General features: G+C 43.4%; 1 protein-coding gene across 6 annotated transcripts in view; it reads right to left on the bottom strand.

The window, feature by feature from the left end:
- Positions 1-5,747: 5,747 nt before the first annotated feature.
- Positions 5,748-15,950, bottom strand: part of LOC133141971 (transforming acidic coiled-coil-containing protein 1-like) — a 46,140-nt gene continuing 35,937 nt past the window's right edge. For 5 of the 6 annotated variants that reach the window (XR_009710149.1, XR_009710150.1, XR_009710146.1 and 2 more), the window contains 9 exons: positions 14,016-14,068; positions 12,653-12,790; positions 12,415-12,491; positions 11,518-11,561; positions 11,135-11,295; positions 10,391-10,497; positions 9,389-9,509; positions 8,301-8,750; positions 5,748-8,264 (listed from right to left, as the gene is read on the bottom strand). Coding sequence is in view for 1 of the 6 variants with exons in the window: in XM_061262846.1 (XP_061118830.1) it covers positions 8,682-8,750; positions 9,389-9,509; positions 10,391-10,497; positions 11,135-11,295; positions 11,518-11,561; positions 12,415-12,491; positions 12,653-12,790; positions 14,016-14,068 (770 nt within the window). In the remaining 5 variants the exon portion in view is untranslated. Of the gene's footprint in view, positions 8,751-9,388; positions 9,510-10,390; positions 10,498-11,134; positions 11,296-11,517; positions 11,562-12,414; positions 12,492-12,652; positions 12,791-14,015; positions 14,069-15,950 lie in introns of all 6 variants that reach the window. The other variant, XM_061262846.1, reaches the window with a different exon arrangement.

Raw genomic sequence — 15,950 nt, 5'->3', positions numbered from 1 at the left:
ACCGTGGTACAATTTCTGTTCTTTTGGCTCTGTATTCCAGCAGATTGGATTTGAAATGGAACATTGAATATGAAGTGCAGACTGTCACCTTTAACTTGAGGGTATTTACATCCATATCAGGTGATCCGAGTAGGAATTGCATCCCTTTTTATACATACGTACATCAATTGTACGTATTCCACAAATCACAAGTCATATGCTGACCAGAGTCTGGTGCTGGTGTACTATGAGTAAAACTGCTGTACTATAACTTTATTAAATCGAGTAAAGTAAAATCACACATAGTCTTATTCTTGTATGTGTTTTGGGTATGACTGGGTTGAAAATATGACTAACCCCCTTAGTTTGATTTAAGAAGCAAGAGAGCCTGCATTCTAGCCTGTGAGGGAATCGGTAGTTGCGGGACACTGAACGCATCTCGGTTGATCTCGGTTTCTGCGACTTCTGGCTCTTCAGTTACGCAGGGATCAGCAACTCGTGGAACAGGGGCTGAGAACGGCTGCTTTTCCCGCCCTCCCTTCACCTGGTAGCGAGGTGTGGAGACAGTCTGGCCAATCAGTAGCACTAATTACCCTGGAGAACAGAAAACCAGGGCTGGATTTGGGTTTAAGGTGAAGAGTTGATGATCCCTGCTCTATGGGGTGGGCTGATGCCTTTATAAAGGCCACTTCCTGTTGTAATGCAAAATGATATTGGTTGGTGGTCAGGAATGTGGGGGGACTTGGTTCTTCTCTATCTGAAGACCACTTCCATGCCATCTAGGGCTAAAAATGAAAGCAAATGCATCAGATTAACTTACTTTATGCTTCTTCTTATTATTAATAATAAATACTAATCTCTAATAAGGTGATAATCATTAATTTATCAAGGTAATAGCAAACTGTTTAGATGCTGGAGATGTTATCGTGATGACGATTATGGTTAAAATAATGATGATGCATTATAATTATTATTTATTGCCTTTATCAAACAGCTCTGGCTGCTTGCAGTTTTGGGGTTGCCGCCTGCTTGGAGGTGCAGTGCGTGTCTGAATGTATTTGTACTGTATAACGTGTTACACCCACCATCAGCATTTTAATACACCTGAACCATGCCAACTCTTCATCCGGATTTCTTTTTTTTCTTTTTTTTTTTTCTTCAAAAAAAAGTATTATTTTAAAATTTAAGGTACAGTTACCTTTGACCTTTATATCGAATTGGAGCTTGAATCTCACTTTGAAATAGTTTTCCATATCTTATCAACTATGGTACCACTACCAGTCATATTAAATAACAAACAAGCACATGAAAGTACCATGGTTATGTTCAGTATGGTCAGTGTTTGCTAAACCAATTGGTAAAAGCGAAGGGGGGTGGAGGGGAGGGTGGGGGTGGGGGGGGGGGGGGGGGGATGGGTTGGGGATTTATCTCTGTAATGTGAATGTAGGTTTTGCTGCAGAAGACTGTATTTGGGTAAAAAGTGAACTGCAGAACCACTTTCCACCATTGGGTGGCGATATTGCTTCTGATATTTAGAACAGGGTCTTGTGGGTCTGGAGGCTGAAAGGTCTGACTCTTGTGTTACATTTTTAAATGCTTTTGAACATGTCGTTGCCTCTTGTACAGGGGATTATTTTTTGTTTTTAAATTCTGTATTGTGAGTGCAGAAACATGCCGTAGGCTAATTTCTGTAAAGTGAACTTTCTTTGAAAATGTGGAAAAAAATACTGACTTCAGTTGAACGGTACCTGAAAAAGTCCCCATTAATTTATTTCAATAGATGCTTATTTTAAGTTTTTTCACCTCATTTGAATGTTTTCAAATAAACATAAATGTAAGCAAATAAATCAGACAACTTGATTAAAGTGATCGTTCATTGTGTTTTTTTTGTTTTTTATTAGGTGTTATGTATGGAGTCCTACTTTTAAATCTCCGGCTCATCAATTCATAAAGGGTCACCAGTTTGTTAGTTATGGCTCTCATTTTAGCTGAAAAATGTATTTGTGTTTTTCTAAACTAGATATTCTAGATCTTCTGTACTAGTAAGAGAGAAGGACTCTTGAATTACATTTCTGAATATTGGACTTCTGAAACTCATTACCTTCCACCAATTACTGATATTGTACTAACTTCATAAATGAAATGAGAATAATGTGCATGAACTCTTTTTTAATGTGCATGAAACCCGCATTGAACGTGGAGTCAAGTCCCTTTACAAGTGCAGTTACTGTGTGCAATCGAAGCTTTTCACTGATGCTCCTTTACATCAACAGTGATATCTGCCTCCAGGTCTTTGCAGAGTTGTGCCCTGAAAGCATTTCTCCATAACATTTGCATTTTTGCGGGGGTGTTTTGTCCTTATCTTGGGAAAGGTTGCAGCCTAGAAACCGGACTGGTTAAATCCGCTACAAGCCGTGAAGTCTTAAACCAGCAAAGCACAAAGCATGATGGGACAGCTAAGAGTTAAGGAAGCCCTTTGATACGCCCATGTGCGGGTGAGCATGGTCAGGGGGTGGGGACATTGCCTGGAGGGGGTGGAGGTATTGTGGGGACGAGGGGCTACACCCTGCTAGTGGCCAGGAGCAGCAGCAGGGCCCCCAGCAGCAGGGAGGAGCTGGACCCCAGGGCAGCAGCGGTGCTCCGGTTCTCTCCCTGTCTGTAGGCGTTATAGGGCCCGTTGCAGTTCTCCGTGAAGCAGCACTCCATCTTCACATCCGGGTTGCCATGGTGAACCCTGTCACAGAAGGACTTGTAGGAGCAGGACTTTATCACCGTGTCTGTGAGCCAGGAGAGGGAGAGACCAAACTGTGTAAGAGGGGGAGGCCAAACCCCACACAGAAAAGGGGAGAGACCAAACCCCACACAGGAGAGGGGAGACCAAACCCCACACAGGAGAGGGGAGAGACCAAACCCCACACAGAGGTAAGTTATATTCTGTTTACAAGTAGAAAGAAAACACACACAAGGCAAACTTGGACTCAAATCCATTAAATTCCATTTTGGACATCTAACTCTGTGCCCTGAGATCAAACTTTTAAAGGCAACTTTAAAAGACATCAATGTAGTCCAACTACCATAGATAGGTTCAAGCCCTGTGTGTGTTTCCCAAGGAATGCAAAAAATGTGATATTGTAGTTACACAAATTGAGGAATTGAATCAGATTATAAATTGCCATCTTGTGAACTTCAGTAAGCACTGCACTTAAAAAGCCAGCGAATGCAATTGAAGCTAACTTGGACATTTTGGACATTATTTGTACTTCAAGATTGAGTAAACTGAACCTTTAATTGCACCTTTCCATTATTAATGAATTATTTTGAAATTATAAATAAATGTTGTGCGGGTAGTTAGAACCACAGGCTTCCAGTTGGTCCATATTTCCCTTGTTAATGTTTCTCCACGTGGGATTCTTCTAGAAAATAAAACCAAGATTGTAGCTACATTCAAGGAAAATACTTTCTCCGGGGTGTTTACAGTTTGATTTTCTCCTACGGCAAAATATATTAAATCACGCTACAATTTGAAATTATAAATGGAATTATAAAATGTTAGTACTTAGTATATATTAGTATAGCTGGATGACTGTATTAAAGCGCGCACACTTACTGGGCCCGGTGATGGTGGAGCAGGCGTCGGCATATTGCGGGCAGGCGAAGGACCCCTGCTGGTCGCATTCTTCCTCATCCGTCGCCGCGCAGGTGTGGCACTTCAGCGCCGCGTCCTTACAAACCGAGCAACAGAAAACGGCTGCGCTGAGACATGACAGCCCGCACCACACGCCGACACGCCGCTCCGCTACTACAGGCAATAATCTCGACACCTCTATTTCTAAAGGTTCTGAAAATGACCATGTGTGACATTCGTTTACAATACAAATTCTCTACTAGTTGCAGACAATCTGATTGGATTGAGGTACAATAGGTACGATGTTTGTGTTAAAACATTGTTACAAGACCATCGTAAATCCCTTCCTAACATTGAAAAAGGCTCACTGACATGTTGACTCACCATCTGCCTGTGTTTATAGTCCTTAAATTCGCGTTTCAAAGTGTATATTTGTCGGACTGTCACTCTGTATCAAAACATTGTACAGCTGTACAGCAATTCAAGTTCATTGGTTGAAAATTGGTTCTAACTGCCACAGCCAATGGCGTGGCCGCTTATTCAGATTTTTCGTGTAGCTGCTATATAATAACGCTTTCTATTACGCGTTATATTCATAGACTGTGGGTTGTGGTTTGAGGTTGTTTGTTGTTGCAATTCCTCTCTTGACCGTTAGGAGTCCGAAATTACCTATTGTACCTTTCAGTAATATTAGCCTACAAGTCAGTGGATTTGTTTTGCAAAACGAGCCCCACCTTGGCTATGAGATAATTAGATGGCTACTTAGGCCTATTCGCCAGAAGAAGTAATTGACCTGTAATTTGTAAAGCACTTTCTGGTATTTTTTCAGTCTTAGGTCACACCAGTGTCACCTTATTCTAGTGAGGCGATGGGTATCTGTTGCAGGTTACATTTCTTACCACATTCTTCTAATGCTGATGTCTTGCAGCACTATGGTTATCAGTAATCAACATTAATCAACAATCAATAGCCTTCAGAATGACTAATGTCTAAAACATAGGGCCAGTTCCACAGACAGATTAAGCTCAGTCCTGGACAAATTTTTGTATGGAGAATCTCCATTTCTGCTACTTTACATTTAGTCTCGGACTGGACTCAATCTGTGCCTGGCTGTGAACCTGGGCCACAGTGGTTGGCAAGTTGGAATAATGAAGGTTTAAGGTTCAAATTCCTCCGCACTGCTTCAGACAACACCAAGCTGTATGAATAAAGACGGACTGTATGCACTCTATGCACAAATCCCACAACGCAGGGAATATTAAACTTTAAATTAAATGCCCAGAGCGCTGACTCCTGCAGAATTATTTATACTCACATCGGGTTGCCATGGCAACGAGAAGCAGCGAAGGCAGAAGAGTCTTCATGCTGCGGAGCCAGTGCCGGAGTGGCGTCGGCTAGCGGGAGCGAGGACGGTAAGGAGCACGGCAATCTCACCGCTAAGCTCTCTCCCCCCTGCGCGCTTGAGCACCTGTGGTCCTAGATAATGGGGCTTAGTTAGAACTCTGGCCCAGCTCCAGAGAGACTCGGGACAGCCGGTGTGGGACAGCCCTGTGGTCATTCAAATGGTGCTCTGATAAAACTATTATCACCTGTTGAGGTTGTTGATGCCTTGCAAAAAAGTACTGTGGCATCCTGTATTTTAGTGAGCTAGACTTGTAACCAGGAAGCTTGTACCCCTATTTGCACCCATAGAGAACTTGCACTTTCAGGGGTACATTTGGGAAATTTGATCCTTGAAGAACAAAACTGTCATATTTCTGAGAGTGTACAGGTACACAGATTAGCACTTTTCTGGGTAAGGACCTTTGTGTGTCTTTGTGGGCAGGGTAATAGAACATTATGTGAGCCCTTCTGAATTGGGCATCTGCCAAGCAAATGTTTATCTTTGTGTTAACACTATGCTGCCTGAAATCTGATTTGTGAAACAAGACATTCATGAAGCATTTTACAGATCTGTTGTGAAGACACACATTGGACCGGTTCACGGACACCAATTAGCTTCATTCTGGAGTCCTGGACTGATTTTAGTTTCGGACTAGGCTAAATCTGTGTCTGCTAAACTGAGCAATTATTGTATAGAGCAGTGTCAAATTCATAACCAAACAACTCAACCTCAATCATAAATATGACGAAATGACACAAATAATCACAATCATTTTTATTCAGGCGGTGAAATAAGAACAAAATATATATATTAATAAACATAACTTCCTTACATCTGCTTATGTTTTTTTTCCTCTTTACAAATGTCAGTTACACTTAAAAAAAATAATGAGATCTTATTTGCAGGTAAAATATATGCAGCATCAATGGATAATTGAAAGGCAATATACAATACATGTAGCGTAACGGGGGACAGGTGGATTTTCCGTCACGACTCCTGGTCCCCGACTCCAGCAACACATTCAAGCATGCGCATTTTAACCAATCCCTGCACAGCATAAATAAGAGTTTCCCGGCCACTACGATATGAGAAACAAACTTCTAAAATGATAATATGGGGCGGTTTAGCAGACACAGATTTAGCCTCGTCCTCGACTAAATTCTATTTTGAATGGAGACTCTCCATGAAAAACTAGTTAGTCAAGGACTAAGCTTAATGTGTCCGTGAAACTGGCCCACTATGTGCTTACATTTGTTGCTCTGGGGTTTAGTAAACACACTAGAGCAGTTAGACTAATGGCAGAATCAGACCCTGCCTGTCTCTGTTCGGCACGTATACGGCCGTGAGTTTTGGTAGCCAACAGTAGTGTGTTGGTATTGATGACGGTGCAAAGGTGGTTGCCGTGGTGACACAGGGCCCATTGCCTCAAGACAAAACAAGGTTTCACCACAGGTGCGGTAAAAAGATGGCTGTCTGTCAACAGTATATAGATATCCTGCCAACTCCTTAGATATTCAGCACAGTGGGGCTTACTGCTTAATCTCTGCCAAGAGGCAAAACCATTTACTGATAAGGCCCATCTATAGTGACGTAATGTAGCAATCTATTCCCCCTAGAAACTCCTTTACCGTGGACATAGTAGTGTGGGTGGTGGCATGAATGCTTAATAAGCTTAATATCTTGAAGCAAGTAGATTATCTGCAATCGTACTCTGTTTGACGTTTTGCTGTTATAATTTTATAACATTGATTTCCTGTTTTAAAAAAAGTCAAATTTGTGATTTACAGAAACCTGTATAAAAATAGCAGTCCGTTTGTCCTGGCATGTTAAAAGAATGAAAAAACAAAACAAAGTGCTTTTCAGCTACACTCGTAATGATCAAGCATACTCTATGAAAACAAACTGAAGCAAGGACTGCATCTAAAATAATTTTTAAAGTAAAATCAAAGATCTTACTGATACACACGATTGGGGAAAACCCTACCAGATTATTTAATCTCCCATATACAATATAATTTAAATTCATGTTGATGTTGCATGCCAAAACAGTACACAATGCCTCTTTCGGGCCATATTCAGGTTAAAATGAAGAACAGTAATCCAAATTCCATGCCAACCACACCACCAACCAAGTACATATTCAGAAGTACATACAGTGGGACCTCTTAAATACAATTTGGAAAAACTATGATAGTCTAATCAATGGTCCTGGTCCTGGAGAGCCGCAGGGTGTGCTGGGGTCCTCACACCTGGTGCTGGAGAGCCGCAGGGTGTGCTGGATTTTTGTTTGGTTGTTACTCAGCACTTAATTCATCAATGAAAGCAGTTAATTACAGAGTTAATCTCACCTGGTCTGAATTGGTTGCTGCTATTAAGGCAAAAACAAAAGCCAGCACACCCTGCTGCTCTCCAGGACCAGGAATGAAGATCACTGCTCTTCATAACCAGCAGAATCTTTCATAATGGGGTGAACAAGAAAAAAAGTGCACTAACCAGGGCCAACTGTATATAGTATATATTGTTGTATGTTTATTGTATATATCCAGAGAATGCATGACTTATTCTGGTTTATTTCTTTCATATACAGCTGAAGGTGCCCTTCTCAGTTCTGAAACTGAGATGGTGGTTTTAGAACTTTAGCGCAAATTCCGGACATTAAAAGTACATGGCAGCTACTGAGTAAATTCTGATTGGCTGAGGAGAATGAACCATGCAGTATAGGACTGCTGGATTGGTCACTTGTGCTTCTGACAGACTTGCACACCAACACCGACCCCATTGAGAGGGGCATCAATCTTTCAGATATAAAATAACTTTGAATGTTGCAATTCTGGGAAGATTTATAGTTTGGCAATCAGTGATGTTTTTGACAAGGATTACTGAAGGGGTTGGAGTCTTTCTGTAGTTCAGACAGAGTGAGAGTCAACAACAAAACAACCATCAAATTCACCAAAGGCACAGTCTCTTAATGGACAGACTAAATGACACGAAAAGGCCTTGCTAGTTACACTTTACAATATCTGGAGGACTAAAGTTGCGACAACTTTTTTTCTTCTTCTCTGTCTCATTCCGGTAGCAGCAGTTTGGTTGCGTAAACACTGGGCTCTGTCCACTGTGAACCGAGTACTGAGAAGAGATGCTTTAGACCCCTGCTTGTGTCATTTCCTGTACAGCTGTACAATTATACCAACCAGATTTCATAAATGGAAAAACAGTTTATAGATGTTTACAATGTTTACTATGAACCACCCAGGAAATTATAAATGTGTGTGATATCTGCACACACACACGCACACACACACACACACACACACACACACACACACGCACACAGGAGGATACACACTGATCTTCAAATCCTCTAAAATACTTTTTCTTCATTATCTGGCTACTCTGTTTCTCAGTACTCCAAAGGCGGATTTTATTTTGTATATAGTTTGAATTCTTTTTTCAAATTTTCAGTTTTTGTTTAGTATGTTTAACAGTGTGAAGAGAGGAGGTGAAAGTGGGTTTCTTCCCCCACGGGCAAACGAAACGGCCCAGTCTGCCCCGTGCTCACCAGGAGCAGTTTAGCGGTTGGGCAGCGCGAGGAGCTTTCTAGCCGCCACGTGTGTGACGTTGAGGAGGCCTGGGCGAAGTCTTAAGGGAAGGTGTTGGGTACGGCACTTTTTTTGTGGCGGATTTGGCGTTTCTTCAGTCTGTTTTGCCAAGCTTTGCTATCAGTTCATCGCAGATCTTGGTGAGCTCCTCCATCTCTTGGTTCTGAAAAAGAGACAGCAATGTATCACCATGTTTGAACTGGTGTAGCCTATTCACTTAAAGTTTTAGATGCTCTTCTTCATACCCCTGTTGTAATGTGTGGTTATTTGCGTTACTTACCTTCCTGTCAGCTTTGACCAGTCTGGCCATTCTCCTCTGACCTCTCGCATTAACAAGGGTTTCTGCCCACACAACTGCTGCTCAATTAATGTTTTTTGTTTTTTTGCATTCTCAGCAAAAAGACTGTTGTGTGTGAAAATCTCAGGAGATCAGTAGTTTCTGGGATCTGAATTTTCCACATTCTTATGGTTGATGTGAACATTAACTGAAGCTCCTGACCGGTATCTACATGATATTATGCATTCTTCTGTTGCAACACGATCGGCTGATTCAATAATCGCATGAATAAGTAGATGTACAGGTGTTCCTAATAAAGTGCTCAGGGAGTGTATCATTAATATGTACCTCTTTTGCTAGGAAGACGTACTCATTTGTACCCAATGACAACATTACTGTGCAGTGCTCAGTGAGTGTATGTGACCTCATTTTGATTCCTTGTTCTGTCTGTGGCAACTAGCGTGAGCGAGCGATACGCAAACAAAAAGTTTGCACCAAAAATGAGCAGGTCCCTGGACCCTCACCTTCTGATGGAGGGCCTGCTCCAGAGACTCCACCTTCATTTGCTCCTTGCGCAGGCTGGCGTTAAGGGCTATGCTCTCCGAGTTAGCCTTGGAGCGCACCAGAGCTATCTCCTCATTAGCACTGACAAACAGAGAGAGAGAGAGAGGGGTAAAGCAACTGACACCTGGGCTTCTCAATCCTGATTCTGGAGACTCCTGTTTGCTGCTATTCATTCCAACATCATCTCTCAATTGTAATGTGCTGTTTAACCCTCCTATTGTGTTCAGAGTTTATGACCGCTTTTACTGTTTAAATAAACACAAAATTATTGAAAAAGAAATAATTTTGGACACTTGGTGTCGCCTTCTTATTGTCTCCCAAATGACAAGTCTCTTGTCCATAAATATGAAAAATCGGTGACAAACAGCTCATTTTAGAGCCTGAGGTACAGGAAGTGAAAGTTCGGCACCTGTATGGGAAGGCACCACCACAATCACCCACAAAGAAATCTGAGATAAAAATAAAAATGGTTGTGTATGTTTTACAGTTACAGAGTGTCAAAATAAGCCCATACAACACATGCAAAGTTGGAACAGGACTTCTGAAAACATAGCATTATATTTATTGCATGTTTACTATTTAATCCCGCCAAAATATAATTTTTTAAAAATCATACCGTATCAAGATGAAAAAAGGTTAACTGGTTTTTAAAAGATGTCAAATACTGAGTGGGGTCAATTTGACCCCAAACATAATAGGATGGGTGATGTTGTAAATTAGACACTTGATGCAGACATGAAGGATGTGGTTTTGTAACCATCCCTGCAACTCTGGATTACAGTTTAGAAATACGTACTCCTTATATTTTGTGCTAATAAAGCCTGTGGATTTAAAAAGAAAAGAGAGAGACGGTGGAAGAGAGGGAGCAAGAAGTAGTGTGTCTCCATGGAGATGACAGCGCTCCTTGTGCGCCCAGCTGAATGACAGGTGTTCCTCTCTGTGCGGGCGTCTTCAGGCCTCACCTGTCCAGCTTCTCCTCGGCGTGGAGCTTGAGGGTCTGGTAGCGCTGCTCCTCCTGTTTGACGCGCTGCAGGTACTCCTGCGCACACTTCTTCAGCACCTCCTCGTTCTGCAAACCAGCGCAGTGTTCAGACCCACACGACCACCCCAGCCCAGGACTCAGACTCACAGAGAGAGGTCACTGTGTGGAATAGCTTGTCAGGACATGTAGTGGAGGCCACGCCTCTGGACTAGGCTTGATACGGTGAGCGACACTATTTCGTTTTTTCGCAAACTTAGCAGTAGGTGCACTTCAGTGAAAGGAAAAGGCGAGCATTGCTGGGCTGAATGGCTTATTATGTTACATTAGGTTATGCTATGTTATGTTATGCTATGTAATGACACTTTGCTCGCTGAATTTATTAAAAATAGTATGGGCTATATTTGATCTGGTAAATAGACAGAATTTGTCCCGGTAAATGCTTTTTTGGACCTGCTATTTTGGAAACTAACATAAATCCCACCCAAAAAAGGCAAGGATCCCTCAAGTTCTCATTACATTACATTACATTACATTACAGGCATTTAACAAATGCTCTTATCCAGAGTGACGTACAATGAAGGGCAAATCAAACCCAGGGACAAGTGCGTTGAGGACCCTAGGGGAAAGTACAGTTCCGAGTCCTAGCTTGATCACATCGGTCTCCTGAGATATGGCACAGATTGGGGGGAGGCAGGGGCCGGCGATGGCGATGGGACTCACTGACCTTTTTGAAGCCTTCCAGGACGGACTTCATGTTCTCGTACCTCCGGAACAGGTCGGAGATGGAGCGCTCCACTGAGTTGAGGTCGGCCAGCGCCTGGTCCCTCTCTGTGGTCAGCTGCTGAACGGTCCGCTGGGACGTCCTGTTCGTGCGGTGCTCGTCCTCTGTGCGGTCAGAACACGTTCCACAGCCCCGTTTACCGTAAGTCAACCCCCCCGGGGGCAGCCAGCAGGGTCCCTGTGGTGGTGTCTATGCGGTTCACCAAGTGTGTCCACTGTTTGCATTATGTGCATTTCTCTTTGTGTTGCTATAGCATGCTACAGGATTGTCACAAGGTGAGTATGTAAACAAGTGTGTAAATGAGTGTGCAAACAGGGTACACTCACCTATCATCTGGGCCACAGTGTTCTCATATTCCGCCACTATCTTCCTGTGGAGAGACCAGTGAGGCTGGCGTTATTGCACCTGACATTAAGACTGTTCAAAAGGCTGCATTCATCTTACTCACCATGTCTGCCTCTGAATCTGAATCTGAATCATACATCTGAATCTGAATCTGAATCTGAATCTGAATCTGAATCTGAATCTGAATCTGAATCATACATCTGAATCTGAATCTGAATCTGAATCATACATCTGAATCAGGCATCTGAATCTGAGTCCTGCATCTGAATCCATATGTTACCTGAACCATGCATCTCCCATCAGTGTCTTGTCCAGCTTTGGGAGAGTTTGGAAAAATCTGGACTGATGTGCGTGGCTACTTTTGAAGCTTTTTATTCCTCCTCATTTGGGTTCTGTCCATATTTGAATGCATAGTTATATTTTAAGAATAACTATGCATGACAGCTCAGACTGTCACTTACAATTTTGGGAGGGTGCAGATTAACACACCCATCCTCTGAAGTGCGTGACAGCCATTGATGTCTTTTTGAGTGTGCGTGTGAGTATCCATGCGTCTGTGTGTCTGTCTGTCTGTCTGTCTGTCTGTGTGTCTTTGTGTGTGCGTGTGTCTATGTGTGTCTGTGTGTGTGTGCGTGTGTGTGCGTGTGAGTGTCCATGCGTCTGTCTGTGTGTCTGTGTGCGTGTGTGTGCGTGCGTGTGTGTGCATGTGAGTGTCTGTGTGTGTGTGCGTGTGAGTGTGCATGCGTCTGTCTGTGTGTCTGTGTGCGTGTGTGTGCGTGCGTGTGTGTGCGTGTGAGTGTCTGTGTGTGTGTGCGTGTGCATGTGCAGGTGATGAGACTATGACAGAGGAAGCGGAAGCTTAAGGTGCCGTGGTGTACCTCATCTCCACAACTTCCTGTCTGCTCTGCTCAAACTTCCTCTTCCACTGGCTGGCTTCAATTTCTTTAGCTATGATCTGCAGTGGGGGAGAGAGAGAGACTGTTAAACCCTGACCACTTTGTGTTAACAGCGAGTAGTTGAGGAGTGGTCATGCTCTCAACCACAGGCGATCGGCTCGATCAAACGGGCAATCGCTTTCCGTAGTTTCAGTCAAACAGCCAATCACTTCTGCGTTACCTCTTCTCTGATCAGCGTCAGCACCGCCCCTTTGTCTGCCTCGCTGATGCAGATGGAGTCCAGAGCCGGGCTTCCTTTCTCGCCGGCCTCACTTCCTGTCCGAGGCTCTGTGCTTTTGGTCCCAGGCGGTTCTTCGCTCTGTGCAGGGAGACAACAAATAGTTTTTTCTGCATGAGTGACAGTGAACCTCCTTTGGTCTCTCACTTCACAAAAAAAACCGTTTTCTTCGCCCACTGACTACTCAATGAGTAACTGCTGTTCCCCAGTCTCCCCTCATTACACGGAAAATGAAAATGTAACATTTTCCAAAATACCTGAATTTAGATTGAGCAGTGTAGCGTTTATTTTTTAGGAACGTGTATAATGTGTATTCACATGTGACTCACCGGTGACTCACCAGTGGTTCCCAGCCCACAGTTTTGGCACTGGTGATATAAATCTGCACCATTTGTTGTGTTTTTCACCAGGGCAATGACCATCAACCAGACTTCTTAGAAAGTAACTAGAACTTCACGCATACCAGACGTCAATTGTCATCCATCAAACCACTCTGAATGACTGAATACCATCTGCAGGATTTCCCAGTGCACAAGGGAAAGATGAAGCAAGGTCAAAAGGGAAATTGTGTCCTTAATTACAAAGATAAAGCCTGCGATTGGCTGAGGGACACGGGAGGCTAGCGAATGGCAGAAGAACTCTTCTCCACTCCAGTGTTCAGTCAGTGTGTTTCAAATCTAACGTGTCGATATAACGTTTGCTCTAAAGGTGTCCTAATGGATTATTGCCTTGTGTTGGATTATGACACCTGTCTGTCGATAATCTCCTTTATAAAAAGAGCTTTATCTCTCTGTTAGCAGCCCTGAAACTGCGGGTGGGAACAAGAGCGCTCGACGTAAACAACGTAAAACCTTCAGTTTGAACTTGAAAAGGTGCAGCTATGTGCTAACAGGCACTGAACTATGCTTCAGAGTCAGAGTGCACATCTAATGTGGTCCAAACTCTCTGAGCTGCATACGTTAAAACAAGCAGCCTTGCTATACCAAAGCCAAGGAGTGGTGTGTGTGCGTGTGTACGTGCGTACAGACGTGTGTGAGAGAGAGAGAGAGAAAGAGATAGAGATAGCTGGAGAAATGGGTCCCTCTGCTGGAGACCCTTGGTAGTGCCACACAGCTCATTGAGTAGGTCAGATGTTTATTTTTAGAAATATATAATCCAGACTCTGCTCGTCAGCTCACAGGGCACATGACTGACCTGTACAGAACTGGCCTTGATATTTCTATTAATCTGATGCATGGCAACAGTGCGTTTTATCGCTATGGGTTAGTGTAAGAGTGTAGGTCTATGTAAGAGTGTGGATACTCACCAAGGAGCAGGAGTCCTTCTCCTCAAAACTGTCTGCAGTCTTCATCTGAGATTCTGAGAGAGAGAAAGAGAGAGAAATTTAATAAAATCACGCCTGGCACACAATAGTCTATATGTGGAGCCGTACTGGAGGGAGAAGGACACCAGTGCACACATCACACACCGGGGCCCAGAGCCATAATGGAGGGAGAAGGGCACCAGTGCACATATCACACACAGGGGCCCAGAGCCATAATGGAGGGAGTACAGCACCAGTGCAAATATCACACACGGGGGCCCGGAGCTGTAATGGAGGGAGATGGGCACCAGTGCACATATCACACACAGGGGCCCAGAGCCAGAATGCACTGAAAGGCTTGTTATTTACCACTTTATCATCCTTCTTAGAAAAACCCATTCCTTCCCTAATTAAATAACATTCCCTCTGTGAATAGGTATATTTTGATTTGTGTTGAATCTGAAAGAAATTTGGTCCATTAAATACCAAAGTAATACGGTCTGTCACAGGCATCTGTCAGGAAATAGTGCAGTGCTTTAAAATGACCTGTAGATGTCAGTCTATCCATATATTCCCAAGGCCTTGCAACAATTACAGACAACCTTGCTGTGTGAAATCACAAATACACTTACATGCACTCATCATGTTTAGCCTGCAACATTTAATGGGTCTTGTCTGCTAATATGTGATACATGTAGATAATATTATAAATTCCCCACTGTCTGGCACCACACGTCTGGCAAGATTTGGAACTCATTATTACAGCTTTGGTGATTCCCATTATGTTTTTACTGCGGGCAGTTTATCAGGGTTAGGGATGCTACTGGAATGCATAGCAATGCAGCATCTCTGACCCAGACTTTTAATGGTCTTCATCTGGAGCTGAAACTGTGCCATTGCGGGCCTAGAGGTATGTATGGATCCATCACACATGAACATGTTCTGCCTCATAAATAGAGAGGGAGAGAGGACTGAGGGAGAGGGAGAGAGAGATAGAGAAAGAGAGAATTATAGGGAGGGAGAGAGTGATAGAGGAAGAGAGAGGGAGAGCGATGGGGAAAGAGAGCGAGAATGATAGGGAGAGAGTGGGAGAGAACGGTAGAGAAAGAGATAATGATAAGGAGAGAGGGAGAGAGAGATGTGGTTGTTGAGTTGAGATGTTGTTGTTCTGGTGTGTGTGCATACAGATGCTAAGCTTTTTTTCACACTAAATCTATGTTACTGAGAAAGCCTAACTGCTCACTGCATGAGAGAGGGAGAAACAGAGGCAGTATACACAACAAGCTCCGTATGATGATCATAATTATGCCTAATCTTCTTTTTTCAGAACTCTCTGCATTTCTCCATTTCTTAACGTGAGTCCTTTTCTACTCACTCTCAGAATGCAACAAGCAGCAGGAAGAAAAGGGCCCGGCAGTGCAGTGTGTATTTCCCAGCATGCAGTGGGGAGGTAAGAGTATTGGCCTTTTCTGTGAGAGCTGACAAAGACCTCTCTCAGTGGGGGGTTTATTTTGGCCAGAACAGAGCCTCGGGGGGTGAAGCACACCACAGACTACACACGGGGCAGCATGTCTACATTCAATGACCATCGACCTGGTTCTTTGGTCTGACATCGAGATTACCACCCCCCCAACCCTGTGCTCCTCCACACACACACACACACACACACACACACACAGCATCAACTTCAACAGTGTGGGGCTCCCTGAACTTTTAGTCATGAAGCTAAGGCCTCGGACACGCTAGCACTAAAACCTGGTTTGAAAATCATCTACCGAATTCAGGTAATGTGTACGAACATGTCTAAGCAGCAAAAGCCTCTCAATTAAAACATTTCTGGAAGTTTAAAAACTAAAGTTGTACAAGCGCAAATAGCCTATTCACCAGACTGACCCTGTCAGAGGTTAGCAGAGCAGTAGCAGAGGTTAGCTTCTTGTG

Source organism: Conger conger, chromosome 12 (genome assembly GCF_963514075.1).
Source record: "Conger conger chromosome 12, fConCon1.1, whole genome shotgun sequence".
Classification (NCBI taxonomy): domain Eukaryota; kingdom Metazoa; phylum Chordata; class Actinopteri; order Anguilliformes; family Congridae; genus Conger; species Conger conger.
This window is presented reverse-complemented; position numbering and strand designations above follow the sequence as displayed.